The sequence below is a fragment of the Dermacentor albipictus genome, chromosome 2, assembly GCF_038994185.2.
Source record: "Dermacentor albipictus isolate Rhodes 1998 colony chromosome 2, USDA_Dalb.pri_finalv2, whole genome shotgun sequence".
Lineage (NCBI taxonomy): Eukaryota > Metazoa > Arthropoda > Arachnida > Ixodida > Ixodidae > Dermacentor > Dermacentor albipictus.
In genome coordinates, this window is record NC_091822.1 from 41,319,381 (window position 1) to 41,335,653 (window position 16,273).

Genomic DNA, 16,273 nt, shown 5'->3' on the forward strand with positions numbered 1-16,273 from the left:
CTATAGGCTATGCTTTTGCGATTGTCTATCCGCGTATGAAAAACCCGCAATGGGCTGGTCTGCGTCGCTTCGGCTGGCACTGTAGCGTTGCCTTCGAGAGCTGCATTGTTGTCTAAGAAATTAGCTCTTTGAATAAATGTTCGCAAAGGAAGACGTCGTAAAAATATATTTGAGACGACCACCATAAGTATACAAGCAGAGAGAACGAAGCCGAACGAACGAAAACACCGCAGAAAGCGCCCGGACAACTCCCGAACTGTAGCAGACGACAGGCGCGAGTCCGTGCCCTGACGTCACGCGAGCGACGCTCGCAGCGCCGCTCGCGTTCGTTCTCGGGGCTAATAGGCTACACCAGTTTTACTACGCACATAGCTTCCGAGATTTGCGCGGCGACCAGCCGGCACGCGCATATTTTGGGGGCCATGCAACAAATGATTGAGTACCTTAACAGAGAAAGTGTAAGAGTGGGGTTGAAGATTAATATGCGGAAGACAAAGATAATGATGAATGGGCGTCTTGCGCTGGAGTTTGAGGTACTGTAGCGGCGCCTGGTGGCGGCATGCGAAACGTCATCTGGGTAGTACTAGCTTGGGTAGTATGGAGCCCTGGCTGTGGCGAAGCACTTTTCTAGCCCGAGTTTTGCGTCTATTCTCACTTTTTTTCTGCCCTGTTGCGAGTGCGAAAAGGTTCGTCACTTCTCACAGACCACGCCGACCAAGCTGCGAGCTAGCCGCAGCCTATAGTTTAACAAAACCTGCTCTCCGTGGGACGTAATGCTGGAAGCAGAAGGAATCGGCGACGCCGATCGGGAGAGGTCTAGCTCAGCCTCGAAAAAGCGTCACCGTCGTTACTGCTGCGTCGTGGGCTGCCATGAACAAGAAGGCCTGAATCCCAACATCAGATTCTGCCGTTTTCCTTCAAGGCGTCACGAAGTGGAACGTCGGACGTACTGGATAGCCGCATGCAGTTCGTCACGCTGGCTAAGCGAAACTTCGCGCCATGCTGACTGCTTCGCCTGTCTTGAAGCTTGCTTGATTATTTGCGTTCTAAAATTCGGTATTTTGCACCTAGTCCCGACGGCAGACCGACATAACAACAGGCATGGCTGGTGATTCACGATTCGAGGCCCGGCCACAGCGACAATTTACAATTCGACCGGTGCGAAGTGAAGTGACCAGGTGTGCGCAAATGACCACAAATGGTCGGGCTGATTCGGTGACAATTCACTACCCCACTACGTGCAGCACAGGTTAGAGAGTTAAATGTGCTCATCCTTGACCTCAAGCCAGCACGTTGGGGCAGCGCAGCAAGGTAGTATTGATTGCAGCACATCGATGTTCCAACGTACGTTGTCATTAAAAGCTCCATCAAGCGATGCAACGCGATTCGCAATTACGTTACTGCGAGTTCATATGCATTGGATCAGTCATTTATCAGTTGCTAACTGGACAAATGACCGCTACTACAGTGTAGGCAGAATAACTAGTTGTGCAGTGGCTTGCAGTCAACAAAGATTGCAGGAAGTCCGCCGTTTCGCGGCATGCCGAAAGACCGCTGCTGTCGTGGCGCGTACCGTCGTGCGCTCGGGTAGTTCCGTACACATGATGTCTGCTTATCGCTGCTGTGAATTCATTTATGGCAAGCATTTCCTCGCGTTTGTGCGCCTGAATCTAGCAGCGTGCAAACGTTGCCTGAAGTTCAACTTCGTACGCGACTCGCTTCACTTGCGATTGACACCGCCCTAAAACTTCGCCGCTTATTTCTTGAACGGCGTACCATATTCGTCGTTGCATAATTTCTTGCCTTTACGCAGCGTGCCACCCCTGAAAAAATCTTCGGCGCCCGATACAACAAAACCGAAAGTGGCGGTACATATTGTAAACGTGCTTTCCGAAGCAGACGACCTAGCTTGGTACTACCCAGTTCAGGAAAGAGGGCGCTTTTAAGCACCATTTTCTCAGCGCCCCCTGGGCAATGCAGGATCCCCATAGCCGGGCAAGGGAACAAGAGTTCAAGATCACCAGTCAGCGTCTAGAATCTGTGAAAGAGTACGTTTGCCTAGGCCAATTAATCACAGGGAACCCGAATCATGAGAAGGAAATTCATAGAAGAATAAAAATGGGTTGGATCGCATACAACATACATTCTCAGCTCTTGACTGCAAGCTTACCATTATCATTGAAAAGGAAGGTGTACAATCAGTGCATTTTACCAGTGCTGATGTATGGAGCAGAGACTTGGAGACTGACAAAGAAACGTTAGAACAAGTTAAGGACCGCGCAAAGAGCGATGGAACGAAGATAAGAGACAGAAAGAGAGTGGTTTGGATCAGATAGCAAACGGGTATAGACGATATTCTAATTGACATCGAGAGAAAAAAAATGGAGCTGGGCGGGTCATGTGATGCACCGGTTAGATAACCGTTGGACCGTTGGACCATTAGGGTTACAGAATGGGTACCGAGAGAAGGGAAACGCAATCGAGGATGGCACAAGGCTAGGTGGAGCGATGAAATTAGGAAATTTGCGGGCGCTAGTTGGCATCGGTTGGCGCAGGACAGGGGCAATTGGAGATCGCAGGGAGAGGCCTTCGTCCTGCAGTGGACATAAAACCATTGATAAAACCACGACCTACTGTACACAGTAGGTGGTGGATAAAACTGGCTGCTGGCGATGATGATACTATGCTTTTGCTGGTTGAGTGCGCCGGACGCGATTTTGAAAGCCGGAAGACGTCATGGACGTCAGGTTTTGGGCACCACTTATTAAGTACTCGCTGTACTTGGACACCACCACCGATACGCGCTTAATTCAGCTGGCAACTCTGCTTGTTTGCGCTGCGTGAGAACTTGTTCATTCGACGGTCGGTTGAAAATCACCGTAAAACTGTGATGCTACATTGTTCGTCGTTGAAAACCCACCACGAGAGCTAATTAAATGACTGCCATGGACGGGAACGAAGTCACGCAAAAAATCCGGGTAAGCCTCATGTCTGCTTTACTTCGACCGGTGGGGGTTTTTGCGCGTTTGGACGCCAGCTTCTGATCGCGGCTGTCCTAGTTGCTCGCTTGGCGAAACATTTAGCACCGACAACCCATTCGCATGCTAGTGCTGAACATATAAGAAACAGTTGCCACGTTCACTTGCGCGGAGCTGACGTTGAAAGACGGCGGCCCTTGCAACTCTCCCAGAATTAGTGCCGACCGCTGAGCTTACCACGCATATAGAACGTCCAACGGCGGCTTCACTGGGTCATCGGTAACTTCGAACAAAACTGCTGTTTGGGATTTGTGCGATTCTCACATGTGCTTGGATTTTCTGAATTTGTTATTTGTGATCCTTCAATCGCTACTAAAAGTGGCCTTAAGAGATGTTTGGTGCCCGCCTGCGCCTGCTGATGCCGCAAGTTTCGTGGAGTCCGTCTTGTTCGCTCGAGGTGAAATGCATCCTGTAATGCCGACGTTAGCAGCTGCGTAGCACGGATCGACCAGCAATATGGGCGTCAGTCCATCTTTGCTCGTTCTGAGTCTGTACTTATGCAAACCTTGGGCTTTGATTGACAATCTCGAAGGTGGCCATTGAAAGTGAGCGACTGCGTCGAGTATGGATTTCCAATCACGATGTGCTTGCCTGTTCAAGCTATCCATACGACAGTGCGAGTCGCTGTTCTAGCAGGGTACAAAATACCCCATTTTTACAGCCGTTTATCATTTGTTTGTGCCATGAAAAATTGTAGAGAAGGAATGCATGTAAAATTAAGGTCAGTCACAACTGTTTTATTGCAGTGGGTGTCAGCGTGTTAGGAAAGGACGCTTCTTACTAATGTCATATCCTGCGAGAGTTCTCGCATCATCCTAAACTGTCAACATTCTGAATCTTTTTTTTGTGTCTGTGACCAACGTCTAGCTGCCACACAACAGTAATGATTGTTGGCAGTGGCTCATTTGCTAACAAATTACGCGTTTAATACATAGCAGACGACGCTACAAAGGGGAGATACACATATCTCACTGTTCGCATTTTGGACCAAGAAATAGTGTGTCACGCATGGCAGAAGGGTATAGGTATTCACCGTGTTATTTAATGCTAAACTACACCTCGCACTTTTATTTAACAAGATATGTTGTGTTTATCACATGAAACTCGTCACATATCAGTACCTATTAACAATGGAACCTACAGAGTAACACAGTTCTGTGAACAGTGGCCACAGCACACCACTTGCGCTCATAACCAAAACATGGTATGTCAGGTACTGGAATCACAAAGGTGTTAGGATCATATGTGATGATGTAACCCTATGTCAACAAGTTGTAATATATTAAGCAGTCAATTCATAGCAAACATTGCAGACCAAGAAAAAAAAAAGGAACTGCACTGCAAAACACGCATGGTAGGATTTCTGTGACTCTTCTGCAGCATTTCCCGCTGTATATGAAACAGAGAGCATAGGGATGAATGGAGTGCTGTCAATGCATGTTGCGCACCATCATTTATGCTGCCTTGCTTTAGAATGCGTCACACGTGCCCTCGACCGCTCGCGTACCTGAGAAGTGCAAGAAATTCAAATAAATTATTGCGTTTTACATGCCAAAACTATGATCTGATAATGAGGCACACCGCAGTGGAGGGCTCCAGATTAATTTCGATCAGCTGGATTTCTTTAACACGCACTGAAATTCAAGTACACACACAGTTTTGCATTTTGTCCCCATCAAAATGCGGTGGCCTTGGCCAGGGTCGAACATGCAACCGTAAGTTCAGAAGTGCAATGCCATAGCCACTGGGCTATCAGGGTGGGTCTCCTAGAGTAGACGCCTGGTCCCCATTTTTAGTATGCCGTCTCAGACTGCCCGTGATTAGGGTGACCACCTGGCCGATTTTCCAATGGAACAACTGGTTTCTCCCTCACTCCCCCCCCCCCCCCCCATCAGCACATTTGCCAGTTTTCCGGTTCTTCCCAAATGAGAACATTACAAACCGTACAACACACACAGAAATAATGTGTACTAGTCAATTGCATTACCTTGACCAGTAACAGGTCCTGGTAAGTCAGGTGTGTAGTCAGGGACAACAAGTTGACGAGACTTGGCATGCTTTCATTCAAGCCAAAGTCTGCCAGATAAAAGCCAGGACCGTCGTCCTGCTTGATGGATGCTGAGAAGGCTGAAGCTGGTCAAATATCTGCATGCAACTGTGCTTATGCCTAGTGTAGTAGAGAAAGAGAGAAGCGGCACGCAGAGTGTAGTGGGACAAGTGACTTGGCACTGACTTGGGCTGCAGAGTCTGTTTGCCACATTTTTCTTTCTTTCTTATTTAAAATTGTTTCTCTGTTATGCAAACTGAAGTGTCTGATTCCTGGCAGGAGTTGCAGAATAATATACCTAAAGCAACCATTTTTCTCACATAGTAAAAAAAGAAATCACCAAGGGTCTCTTTAAAATACTCTAGGCATACAGACTTCCTAGGTTTGGTCAAACACAAGGTTCATAAGCTTCCTTGAAATCCTTGAAAACCCTTGGATTTGGAAAAGGAGATTCAAGGGCCTCTAAAGCTCCTTGAAAATAAATTTACTGCATGGATTCCTTGAATACTGGGGTTGTAAGCAACTTTGGACATTCATATGCATGGACACTGTCTATCGGGTAACTATCCTAGCTATTTTCTTCCGTGACTGTCGTGCTAAGCAATGCAATTTGGTGTGCCCACACCAAATGGTATGGGCACACCAATTTGGTGTGCCCACACCAAAAACACGCATGGTAGGATTTCTGTGACTCTTCTGCAGCATTTGCCGCTGTATATGAAACAGAGAGCATAGGGATGAATGGAGTGCTGTCAATGCATGTTGCGCACCATCATTTATGCTGCCTTGCTTTAGAATGCGTCACACGTGCCCTCGACCGCTCGTGTACCTGAGAAGTGCAAGAAATTCAAATAAATTATTGCGTTTTACATGCCAAAACTATGATCTGATAATGAGGCACACCGCAGTGGAGGGCTCCAGATTAATTTCGACCAGCTGGATTTCTTTAACATGCACTGAAATTCAAGTACACGCACAGTTTTGCATTTTGTCCCCATCAAAATGCGGTGGCCTTGGCCAGGGTCGAACATGCAACCGTAAGTTCAGAAGTGCAATGCCATAGCCACTGGGCTATCAGGGTGGGTCTCCTAGAGTAGACGCCTGGTCCCCATTTTTAGTATGCCGTCTCAGACTGCCCGTGATTAGGGTGACCACCTGGCCGATTTTCCAATGGAACAACTGGTTTCTCCCTCACTCCCCCCCCCATCAGCACATTTGCCAGTTTTCCGGTTCTTCCCAAATGAGAACGTTACAAACCGTACAACACACACAGAAATAATGTGTGCTAGTCAATTGCATTACCTTGACCAGTAACAGGTCCTGGTAAGTCAGGTGTGTAGTCAGGGACAACAAGTTGACGAGACTTGGCATGCTTTCATTCAAGCCAAAGTCTGCCAGATAAAAGCCAGGACCGTCGTCCTGCTTGATGGATGCTGAGAAGGCTGAAGCTGGTCAAATATCTGCATGCAACTGTGCTTATGCCTAGTGTAGTAGAGAAAGAGAGAAGCGGCACGCAGAGTGTAGTGGGACAAGTGACTTGGCACTGACTTGGGCTGCAGAGTCTGTTTGCCACATTTTTCTTTCTTTCTTATTTAAAATTGTTTCTCTGTTATGCAAACTGAAGTGTCTGATTCCTGGCAGGAGTTGCAGAATAATATACCTAAAGCAACCATTTTTCTCACATAGTAAAAAAAGAAATCACCAAGGGTCTCTTTAAAATACTCTAGGGATACAGACTTCCTAGGTTTGGTCAAACGCAAGGTTCATAAGCTTCCTTGAAATCCTTGAAAACCCTTGGATTTGGAAAAGGAGATTCAAGGGCCTCTAAAGCTCCTTGAAAATAAATTTACTGCATGGATTCCTTGAATACTGGGGTTGTAAGCAACTTTGGACATTCATATGCATGGACACTGTCTATCGGGTAACTATCCTAGCTATTTTCTTCCGTGACTGTCGTGCTAAGCAATGCAATTTGGTGTGCCCACAGCCACCGATGGCAAGCCCTCATAATTACCATTGTCATCGTGGAGCAAGATGAATTCAGATCAAGTGACCAAGCCATGCCACTTTTATTTGTAGTTTTGCTATTTGGTTCGCACAGCAGCCATCGTGGCTGCATTTTCGAGCCTTAAATTGTAGGAATGCCGTGTAAAAAGAGATTTTCAGCCATTGGGCTTTACCACAAAGAGTATCTTTGACTGAAGTTGGACTCTACTAATGATTGTGCTAGAAGGCAGTTGACATCATTACAATGAGAGAGTCAACTTCAAAAAGCCACCTGAAGAGCTTGAAGCTTCTGTTCAGTTCACCAGCTGCTTAGTTGCGAGAAATTGCATGTAAGAAAGAGATTTAACTGTTTTGCCAATGTATTCGTGTGAATAAGGCTTGCTTTCCCCCTTGAATTTTGGCCTTGGGCATCTTAGAATTGACTTTGAATTTTGAGTAGAATGTTCTGTGCAACCCTGCAAACAACGCTATTAGTTCATTTATTAATTTTACCTGTGATGGCTCACATTTGCAGTAGGAGCTTGTTGATTTGATGCCAGAGTGTTGTGATCATCAGTATCTAAGTAGTAAATAAGTACTATATGTCTGTGCAAAACAAATGACCACAAATGGAATACACACAACAGGGCAGGTGCTGCCCTCTCTATGTATTTCTTTTGTGTTTTGCACAAGAATCTTACTGTCATACACCAACCAGCCCAACATAGGTTCTTTCATGGGTGTTTGCTTTATGTGAAAGTTGTTTAAATTGCTGTGTCGTACCTGTAAGTTTTTCACTTAATATTGCTTCAGCTGTACTTGGCTCTTGTAGACTGGCTAGAAAGCAAAGATGGTCAAAAAGTAAATAAATAAAAAAAGGGTTGAAAAACAAGAATGGAAAACCGTGAGGAAGGTCTCCTGCGTTGTAATTGATGTGCCTTTTCTCTTGTGACTTTCGTGGCTTAGCGAGTGTTTGAGTAGTGATAGTGGACATGATTCCGCTCATATGACATTATGGGATGATCATATCATAAGAAGCCAACAAACAAAGACACCAAGGACAACATAGGGGAAATTACTTGCACTTGCTAATTGAAATAAAGAAATGATTAATTAATAGAATTAATGGTCCTTGGTGTCTTTGTTTGTTGGCTTCTTATGATAATAATAAAAATCGGGCCCCTCGGTTAATCTCCTTTCTTCTCGTTCATTATGGTATGATCGACATTTTGGAGCCACAGGCAAATTTCTTGTTCACAACTGTTCACAGTTGTCTTGCTTCTCACTGCTCTTTTTTTTTATCTTCTCCCAGGCTGCCATCAAGACAAAGCTGATGGAGCTTGGCGCCTATGTCGGTAAGCCAGCCGGAGCTGCTTAGCTTATCAAGTACAGCTTCAGTCGGCAATGTAGGAGACCAAGCTAGGACAGTTTTCAGTGAAAATGTGCTGCAATGCTTGAAGTCAGAAAAAAAAAGAAATCTACAATATGACACTTTTACACTCATAAGAGCCTTAAACCTCTTGGAGGATGAACCTTTATTTTGAGACAGACCACTGTTTCGTGGTCATAATCATGCGAAAATATTTTTTTTACAGAAGTGGTACTGTATTTAGTCGCATAATGCTTGCATCCCCTCATTGGCCCTCATAAATTAAAAGTAATTTTTTGTTTGAGTTTACACTGCCTGGCATGAAAACGCTGATCTACAACCACTTTATTTTTTTTAGCACCTAGAACATTCTGGTAGAAAATCTTTACCACTTAATTATTGCACTCCCCCACTTTGCGTCAATTTTCTGCAAAAAAACAAAGTGTGAGCGTTATGTGAGTAAATACAGTAGTAAAGTTTTGCCATTTTGGAATTGAGTTAAGCTGGGTTCTTGCTCATGGTAGTGATGGGTTCATGAAATCTGTTTCTTATGCGCTTTTCACATGAAACGAAGAACATTCGTGTGAATTCAGCCCAAGAGTGATAAGAACCACACAAGAGGCATAAATGCCTTCATGATGAATTGTAGCAAGTGAAGCCGAAAGCAGACGCCGATAGTAACTGGCAGTCACACTTACTGCTTCACCAACAATAAAAGTTAATTCTCTGTTTCACAGCTGTGCTAGAAGAAATCTAAAGGTGGCACTGTTTTCTTTTAGATTTTAGGTCTCGACCTGACACTGTGCTCGTTAATGCTGTCAACTATAATTTATTTGAGCTTATATGAACCGATCAATTGGCAGCCAAGATGAGTCAGCTTCTCATGGCATGATAGAGCTCTTGCAGTTTTACCTTTTGATTTCTTTTTGTGTTTTTGCTCTATAAGTTTCTAACATGAAAAAAAAAAAAAACATGAGCGTAGTTGGTAGCATGAGCCATACAATATCCCTTGCTAGTTTTTTTGGCAATTTCTAGACTGTCTTGCCTCCCCTTTTTACAACTGCTGTTAACTTTTCTTTGTGTCTGAAGTATTCTGCAAATCTCTCTTTCATCTGAGGTGAAACTTGCACAAACATTGTGTAAATGATATTCTTGATATACTTCTATGCACCAGCCCAAAATATCGTAGCATTTCTGAACATGTGTAATCGTTGCATTACAGTTGTCCTATGATTGCATACTGTATAGCATTGCTAATCATCTCGTGCCTATTTTGAAATGCCATCCAGTCTGCTACACATGCTCTTGCAAGCTGTGACGTGCAATATATAGTCCTGACATGTTTTCAGATGACGAGCTGCCCGACTACATCATGGTCATGATCGCCAACAAGAAGACGAAGGAGCAGATGACGCAGGACCTGTCGCTATTTCTTGGTGATAGCACTGTAAACTTTACATCGTGGTATGTTTGTCTAAGTAGTCTGTTCTGATTGTATGGCCCCAGTAATTGTATTGTTTGAGCAGCGTATGTTGGCAATTGGTTTGGAAGCTTGAGTAAGCTTGAATTCTCAAGTCGAAGTACATCTAATGGTTTCTTTTTCATTGTGGCATTGTCAGTGCTTGAACAGAGTGCACTAACAGGCTTCGTGCCCAAAGAGCCTCACAATCCCTTCCATTGGCAAAAGGGGACACTCTTCTGCTCTTTGCTGTCGTCTGCTAAAACTTGTCCATGCTCGGTTGCATGAATAGCTGGCAATGCTACAAAGGCCAGAGCTCAATGCTAGCATTCATGATAAAAAAGATAATGCACCACATTTTGTAGAAAGGTATTTGTCATGTAATTTCGGGTAACATTGGGTCTTATACTCTTTTTTAGGTTGCGAAATATAACATACTTGCACAGTAGGCGTTGCAGCTCCGAGCCTATTTACCACCAAGCCAGTGGAGTCGCACATTTCTGCAACCAGCAGCCATAGCGCTCTGCTTTTGTCTTTGACCGCAATGTAGTACAGGTGAACCTCAGTGTAGTGAACATGGGTGTAACGATTTATTGGTTATCTTTAATGACTGCTGAAATTATTGTAAGAAATACATGGACATTACTCACTTATGGCAAATCTGATGGAATGTGCAATAAATATACCGAATTTCTTGGCACCAGAATACAAGGGCTTCGAGAGCATGCCACGCATGCTCTCGAAGCCCTGTCATGAACTCTAAACCTGTCATGAAATTACTTCATTAAATCACGAAAAAAGATACACAGTTTTTAGTGCAGCTAAGATCGAAAAATAAGAATAGTTAATTACGTCGAAAATTTTGTTAAATCGAGATTTGTTATATCCAGATTTGACTGTATTCCGATTTGGCATTTGGGCAGTATTCCATATCCGAGGAATTGCCTCTCGGCTCGCTTGTAGCAGAACTACCAGTGTGCACGACCACAGCGTAATTGAACTGTAAATGTCAGCGCATCCAAAGGAAGCTGTAGGGTTGTGCGCCCGTCAGAAAAACCAAATGAGTCAGAGGAACAGCCCGTGAGATAAAACCAAAACTAGCCGCAGCGTACGCGCGTCATGTACGAGCGATCATTGAAATGCCAGTGCAAGAAAACCATCGAATGAAAACCAAAAGACTACAGAGTGAAAATTCATTGTTCCACACAGCGTGGCAGCACTTGCACTTGCTGGATTATAAAAAGTGTAAAAATCGGCATGTTCTTCAGACATATAAATGGCGCTGTAAATGTACGACATCAACAATTGGGGACTTGTTTGCGGAGCTGTACATTTAAGTCTTTGGCCCCCAAGGGGTTAAACCGATAATACACCCGTCACAGGCTTTCTTGTGGTGGTAATTTTGATGCATTGAGTTCTGTGGCACACTGATGGGGAATAACGAAAACTTTGTTGTGGCTTAAGTTTTCTCGACTTGGTATTCGTTAAGTGGGGATTCCACTGTTCTTAAATACTACATGTGCTTGGACGTGATAAAGTATGGTATCCGTCTGGGCCATGAAAATTATCAGAAAAAGAGTTGTTTGCAGGAGCATGCTTTGACATGAAAAGTGTTCAGAGGGTGGCTTTTTTGCAAACCTTGCAGGTTGCAGGGAGTGCTGGACCACCTCCAGGCTATTGCCACAGGTGAGATGACGCTAGTTATAGTGTCCAAATGTGTACAGGGAGTAGGCGGCATTAGCTGACTAGGCCACTTTGTCCATATCAACAATGCCCATTTGGTCAAACTGGCCACTTTCAGCAGACCAGTGCACATTTAGAAAGGGTGAAGGCAGAAGGATGAACAATGATTGTGCTCTATTCTCTCACAGAGGCTTATTTTCTATGTTCAATACGTGTATACTGGGTGTATGAGGTATTTGAGGACACAACTTTGAATCGCCTTAGCATTCTCATTCGGTCTGTGGACACTTCATTCACACCAAATCCCCTATCACCTTCCTAGCACATTTATTACAGGGTAGTAACTTTCAGTCTGGCACTAATGATGAACTCTGCTGCCTTGCATGCCGACCACAGAGACTTGGAAATCACCAACTTCTTAAAGGGTGCAAAATCAGTTGTTTTCTGGGTGAGACAAGAGTTTCGTGGCCAATTGTGATTTGTGATAAAGACAACTAAGCAAGTCAGATCTCATTCAGATGGTTGAATGACCATCACCTGCGGGGGGCAGGTGGGGGTCATGATGAGCGAGAACCTTGAAAAACCAATTGTGGCCACTGAATATCAGCTTCAGGTGGCAGAATAAAAAAATCAAGCTTCCTGAGCACAATTTTATTAGGTGCTTTTCCTTAGTTATGGATTTACTTGCGCCCACAGTGCCTGTGCCACCGAAGAATGTCTGGTTACAAAGTTCAACAACCGAATCACTCTAAGTAGGGCATCCTAGTTCCAATTATCTATACCTGTATGCCGCTATGTATGGCAGGCATCACTGAGAAAAAGAGTAACTTCCACACAATGGTAAAAGATTTCTAGAGCCTGAAATTGTGGAAAATAATGGAAACTAGTACAGTCGAACCCACTTATAATGATACCGGTTTTAACAATATTTTGGTTATAACAATGAGAAGCTGCTGCACCGTCAACTTTTGTATGTTTTCCATGGTGAAATAACCTGCTTACTACAATGCCTCGATGCCGCATTATCGGTTATAACGATGAAGTCTGGCTGCTGGGTGTTCAAGCCGAAACATAGTGAAATGCAAAATCCTTGAAAAGAAAAAGAGAGAATGAGAAATTGGAGTCACTGTGCGATGGACCGCTGCTCCAACAGCCGCCGTGCGCTCATTTTCCAGCCATTTCCACGCGGCTCTCTTCCATTGCCTTCCATCCCTCTGAACACGAATGGTTTGTGCCAATAGCTCTACGCCGCCCCACCTTCTGAAATACGAATGGTCTGTGCCAACTGTGCTGCTCGCAGATTGCTTGCGTGTTGCTCGCTGGCTCCTCATTCAGTGCAGTTCTGCAAACAGCTTTATTGCTCGCGTTCGTCTTTGTTTGTTGCGTCAGAATCATTCGTGGCCACGCGGTTTCTCAACCTCATTTGACTAACAGTTGGCTTGACTCACTGCAATAGTGGAAGATGGCTAATGCGCCCGCTGATCATCAGCAATGCACGACAATGCCGGTGAAAAGAAAGCGCTCGGCTATATATTTGGAAACTAAGTGCTTTTAATTGATCAGGCGATTGTTGTGAATGTGCTTGCATCAGATAGCGACGGCGACGACAGCAGTGATGATGCAGTAGGGCAGGCTGCCTCAACATTGTCCTCACAGGAGGCCTGGCAGAGGATTCAGTCCCCCCAGAGCTTTGTTTTTTGCAAGGAACCTTCCGCTGCACTATGTGGAGCACCTGGATGCCTTGGAGAAGGATGTTGGCATGCTTCGCGTAAAGCATGCAAGGCTGATGGACATAAGGTTTTCTCGTGCAAGCCAGTGAGAAGTACATGGCGAGATGCTTGTGGCGATCTCGCGTCAGCGTTTATACTGGATTTCTCAAGCTGACGGGCTGCCACAGCAGCCTTCTAGAACTCTTTAAAAGGTCCCTTTTGGGTCCACCAAAGCAATGCCTCAGCAGTGCTCACGTATCGCTTGCCACCTGTGACTCCTCTTTTCAGTTGTTATAGCATTGCCATTCATTAATGCTGACAGCTGCGGCTTGTTACACACGATTGGAGCGCCCAGGAAGTAGTTAAATGAGTGAACACAATTTGAAGCCGGATGGAAGAAGGTGGTGAGAGGGGCAGTGGCCTCCCCACTATTACAGTTTTCTTACATCAGCGCTGCCATCCCCCTATTTTGATTTTTTCATGCAACTTGGTTATAACAATGGCATTGTCATCGCACTTGAATATTGTTATAAATGGGTTCAACTGTAACAGAATCTTGTCTGAAATATCAATGCAATTCCTGATGTCATCATTATGTCCTTGAATACCTCGCTCACCCGATACGAATGGGTGCAACTTGCACTTGCACACTGGGATGCCTGCCTCAAGAAAGCACTAAATGTTGAAAAGATCCATAGCTTTAAACATTAAGACACTAAAGATTAAGAACACATTTGTCCATGCTGAAACTGCAGTGCTGCTATGCCAGTCCTGATGTGCTAATTTTTAGATATGTACTTTGACCCCTATAGGAACATGGTATGCTTTCCATGTCTGTTCTTTTTGCCATATCGCTTTATGGATCAGTGCTGTTGTGCTGGAAGTAACGGATTACCAATACATGTAACCTTATGTATGCATTACCCACCGTGGTTGCTTAGTGGCCATGGTGTTGGGCTGCTAAGCACGAGGTCGTGGGATCGAATCCTGGCAGGGCAGCCTCATTTCGATGTAGTCTAAATGCGAAAACAGACGTCTACTTAGATTTAGGAGCACTTTAAAGAAACCTAAGTGGTTCAAATTTCCAGAGTCCCCCACTACGGCGTGCCTCATAATCAGATCGTGGTTTTGGCCTGTACAACCCCATAATTAATTTTTATGTATGCATTCTCTCAAAGGGTCTTTAAACCATCCTGAGCTCGAGAATTACTTGCTTAGTTGCTGGTGTGTACTCCTGCATCATGTACATAAAGCCACATGAGTATTCTTAAATGTTGCAGTAACAGCAGAGTTACAGACGTCTGATGAATGAAAACATGGCTACCACTGGTTCTCACTCTCCTTCACTGGCCTCCCCACTCTCTTTCTTTCCTCTTGCCACATACACTCACCAACTCTACGCAGTGCACCAAAAGCTACAGGTTGCGTTGGCTCACCAGAAGAAAGGCTGCTGCATTTTCTGCCCCTAACCACTCTTTGTGAAGCTGAGTAAATGGTAGCTTCATAAAAGGTTCAGTAACGCACAATGTTAGAGCCCCTATCCATTCTCTGCACACACTGTGGCTCGTCATGATTCGTTAGTTCCTTAACAACCGACAAATTGACAGTTTTTACTCCTGGTAATGTCACCTGTAACATCCTTTTGACATCGCAATGCGTGAAGGATACACTGGAAATGCCAGAAAAGGAGCACAGGCTTATTTTTTTTAAAGATTTGTAGCTTCCTGCGCAGTGTTGCCCTAATTTTTTGAAGTTTGTTGCTAAAATAGGATGAAAAGGTTGCAAAACTAACAAAGTTGCCGAAATTGTCGCTAAAACTAGATATGTGCGAATATTCGATTCGAATCAGTTGATATGATATTCTATCCGAAATACAATTTTACTGTTCGACATATTCAAACTGCCAAAAATTGCTGTTGTCGGTTCGTTAAGTCAGCTTCGCCGCAATACAGCCGTGTTATATGGGGAACCATGCAGCATACATCGATTACGAATGTATTGCAGTGAAGCATACTAGTGCAGTGAAGCATACCTAAAGTAAAAGGGTACGAGTTGGATGATGCTAACTGTCCAAAAGCACCCCGGGCGTGGCAAAATTTGATGTTGAAACCATCGATTGGTGCGGACATTAAAATGTTAACCCTTTGAGGGTAAATCTTTTTCTGGCAAATGCACTGTGTGCACCGTGTGGGACCACTGCTGGTGCTTATGGCTACTCAACTCTGTACTGCCTCTTCTTGCATTTAGACATCACCAGCCACCAGTTGAAAACTTCGGTGTCTCCTACTAATCTGGCTAAGTGCATAAAAGCACAATGGCAAACTGGGTTAAAAACCTGGCTTTAGAAGCAAGGAAAATTTCGACCCCAAGGAGCCAAGGTATTTTAACAAAAGCATTTGAAGTCTCTTTCCATGTTGGAACTGTGGAAAGATGTTGATAAACTCATCAACCAGCAGCAATGTTTACTTGTTTGTGGCATAAATTTTCGCTGCCAGAAGGACAGGTTGAAAGATGAAATTTTGGGCCACAAAGGAGAACTGTCTGATGTGTGGTGTAAGCATGGTTCTCACTGTTGGTCCCTCTTGCAAAGAGATACGTGCTGATAGTGAGCGACTCTTGTCAGTATGAACTGTGACATTCAGAAAGTTGGTTGCTGTCCCTCGAACATGTTGAGTAGCTGTCGTTACTTGATGACAACATTAAATAACTGCAGTTGTGATATTGTCCAGTTGACTTCCGTTAATTTGATCCGGATGGGACCAACAAAACTGGTCCAATTATATGGCGGCTCAAATTAAACGAAAGGCAGAAAAAGTGCTGAAACATGTCGTTAATTCATTTAGCAGTATTTGCCTTTAAAGTTATCTTGACAAATATGGCCATGTTATGGAGTGAAGCATACCAAGCGGGGGAAAAGTGCCACTGTTTTGGGACGTAGCACATTCCTTAATTTACATGCACATATGCCATCCCCAGTCACAG

At 44.4% G+C, this 16,273-nt stretch overlaps 1 protein-coding gene across 2 annotated transcripts in view; it reads left to right on the forward strand.

The window, feature by feature from the left end:
* Nucleotides 1-2,680: 2,680 nt before the first annotated feature.
* The window catches only part of Nab2 (Nuclear polyadenosine RNA-binding 2), a 133,696-nt gene continuing 120,103 nt past the window's right edge, over nucleotides 2,681-16,273 (forward strand). For both annotated transcript variants that reach the window (XM_065430210.2, XM_065430211.2), the window contains exons 1-4: nucleotides 2,681-2,978; nucleotides 8,384-8,426; nucleotides 9,790-9,904; nucleotides 11,545-11,585. In XM_065430210.2, the coding sequence (XP_065286282.1) occupies nucleotides 2,937-2,978; nucleotides 8,384-8,426; nucleotides 9,790-9,904; nucleotides 11,545-11,585 (241 nt within the window). In that variant the 5' untranslated portion in view covers nucleotides 2,681-2,936. The remainder of the gene's footprint in view (nucleotides 2,979-8,383; nucleotides 8,427-9,789; nucleotides 9,905-11,544; nucleotides 11,586-16,273) is intronic.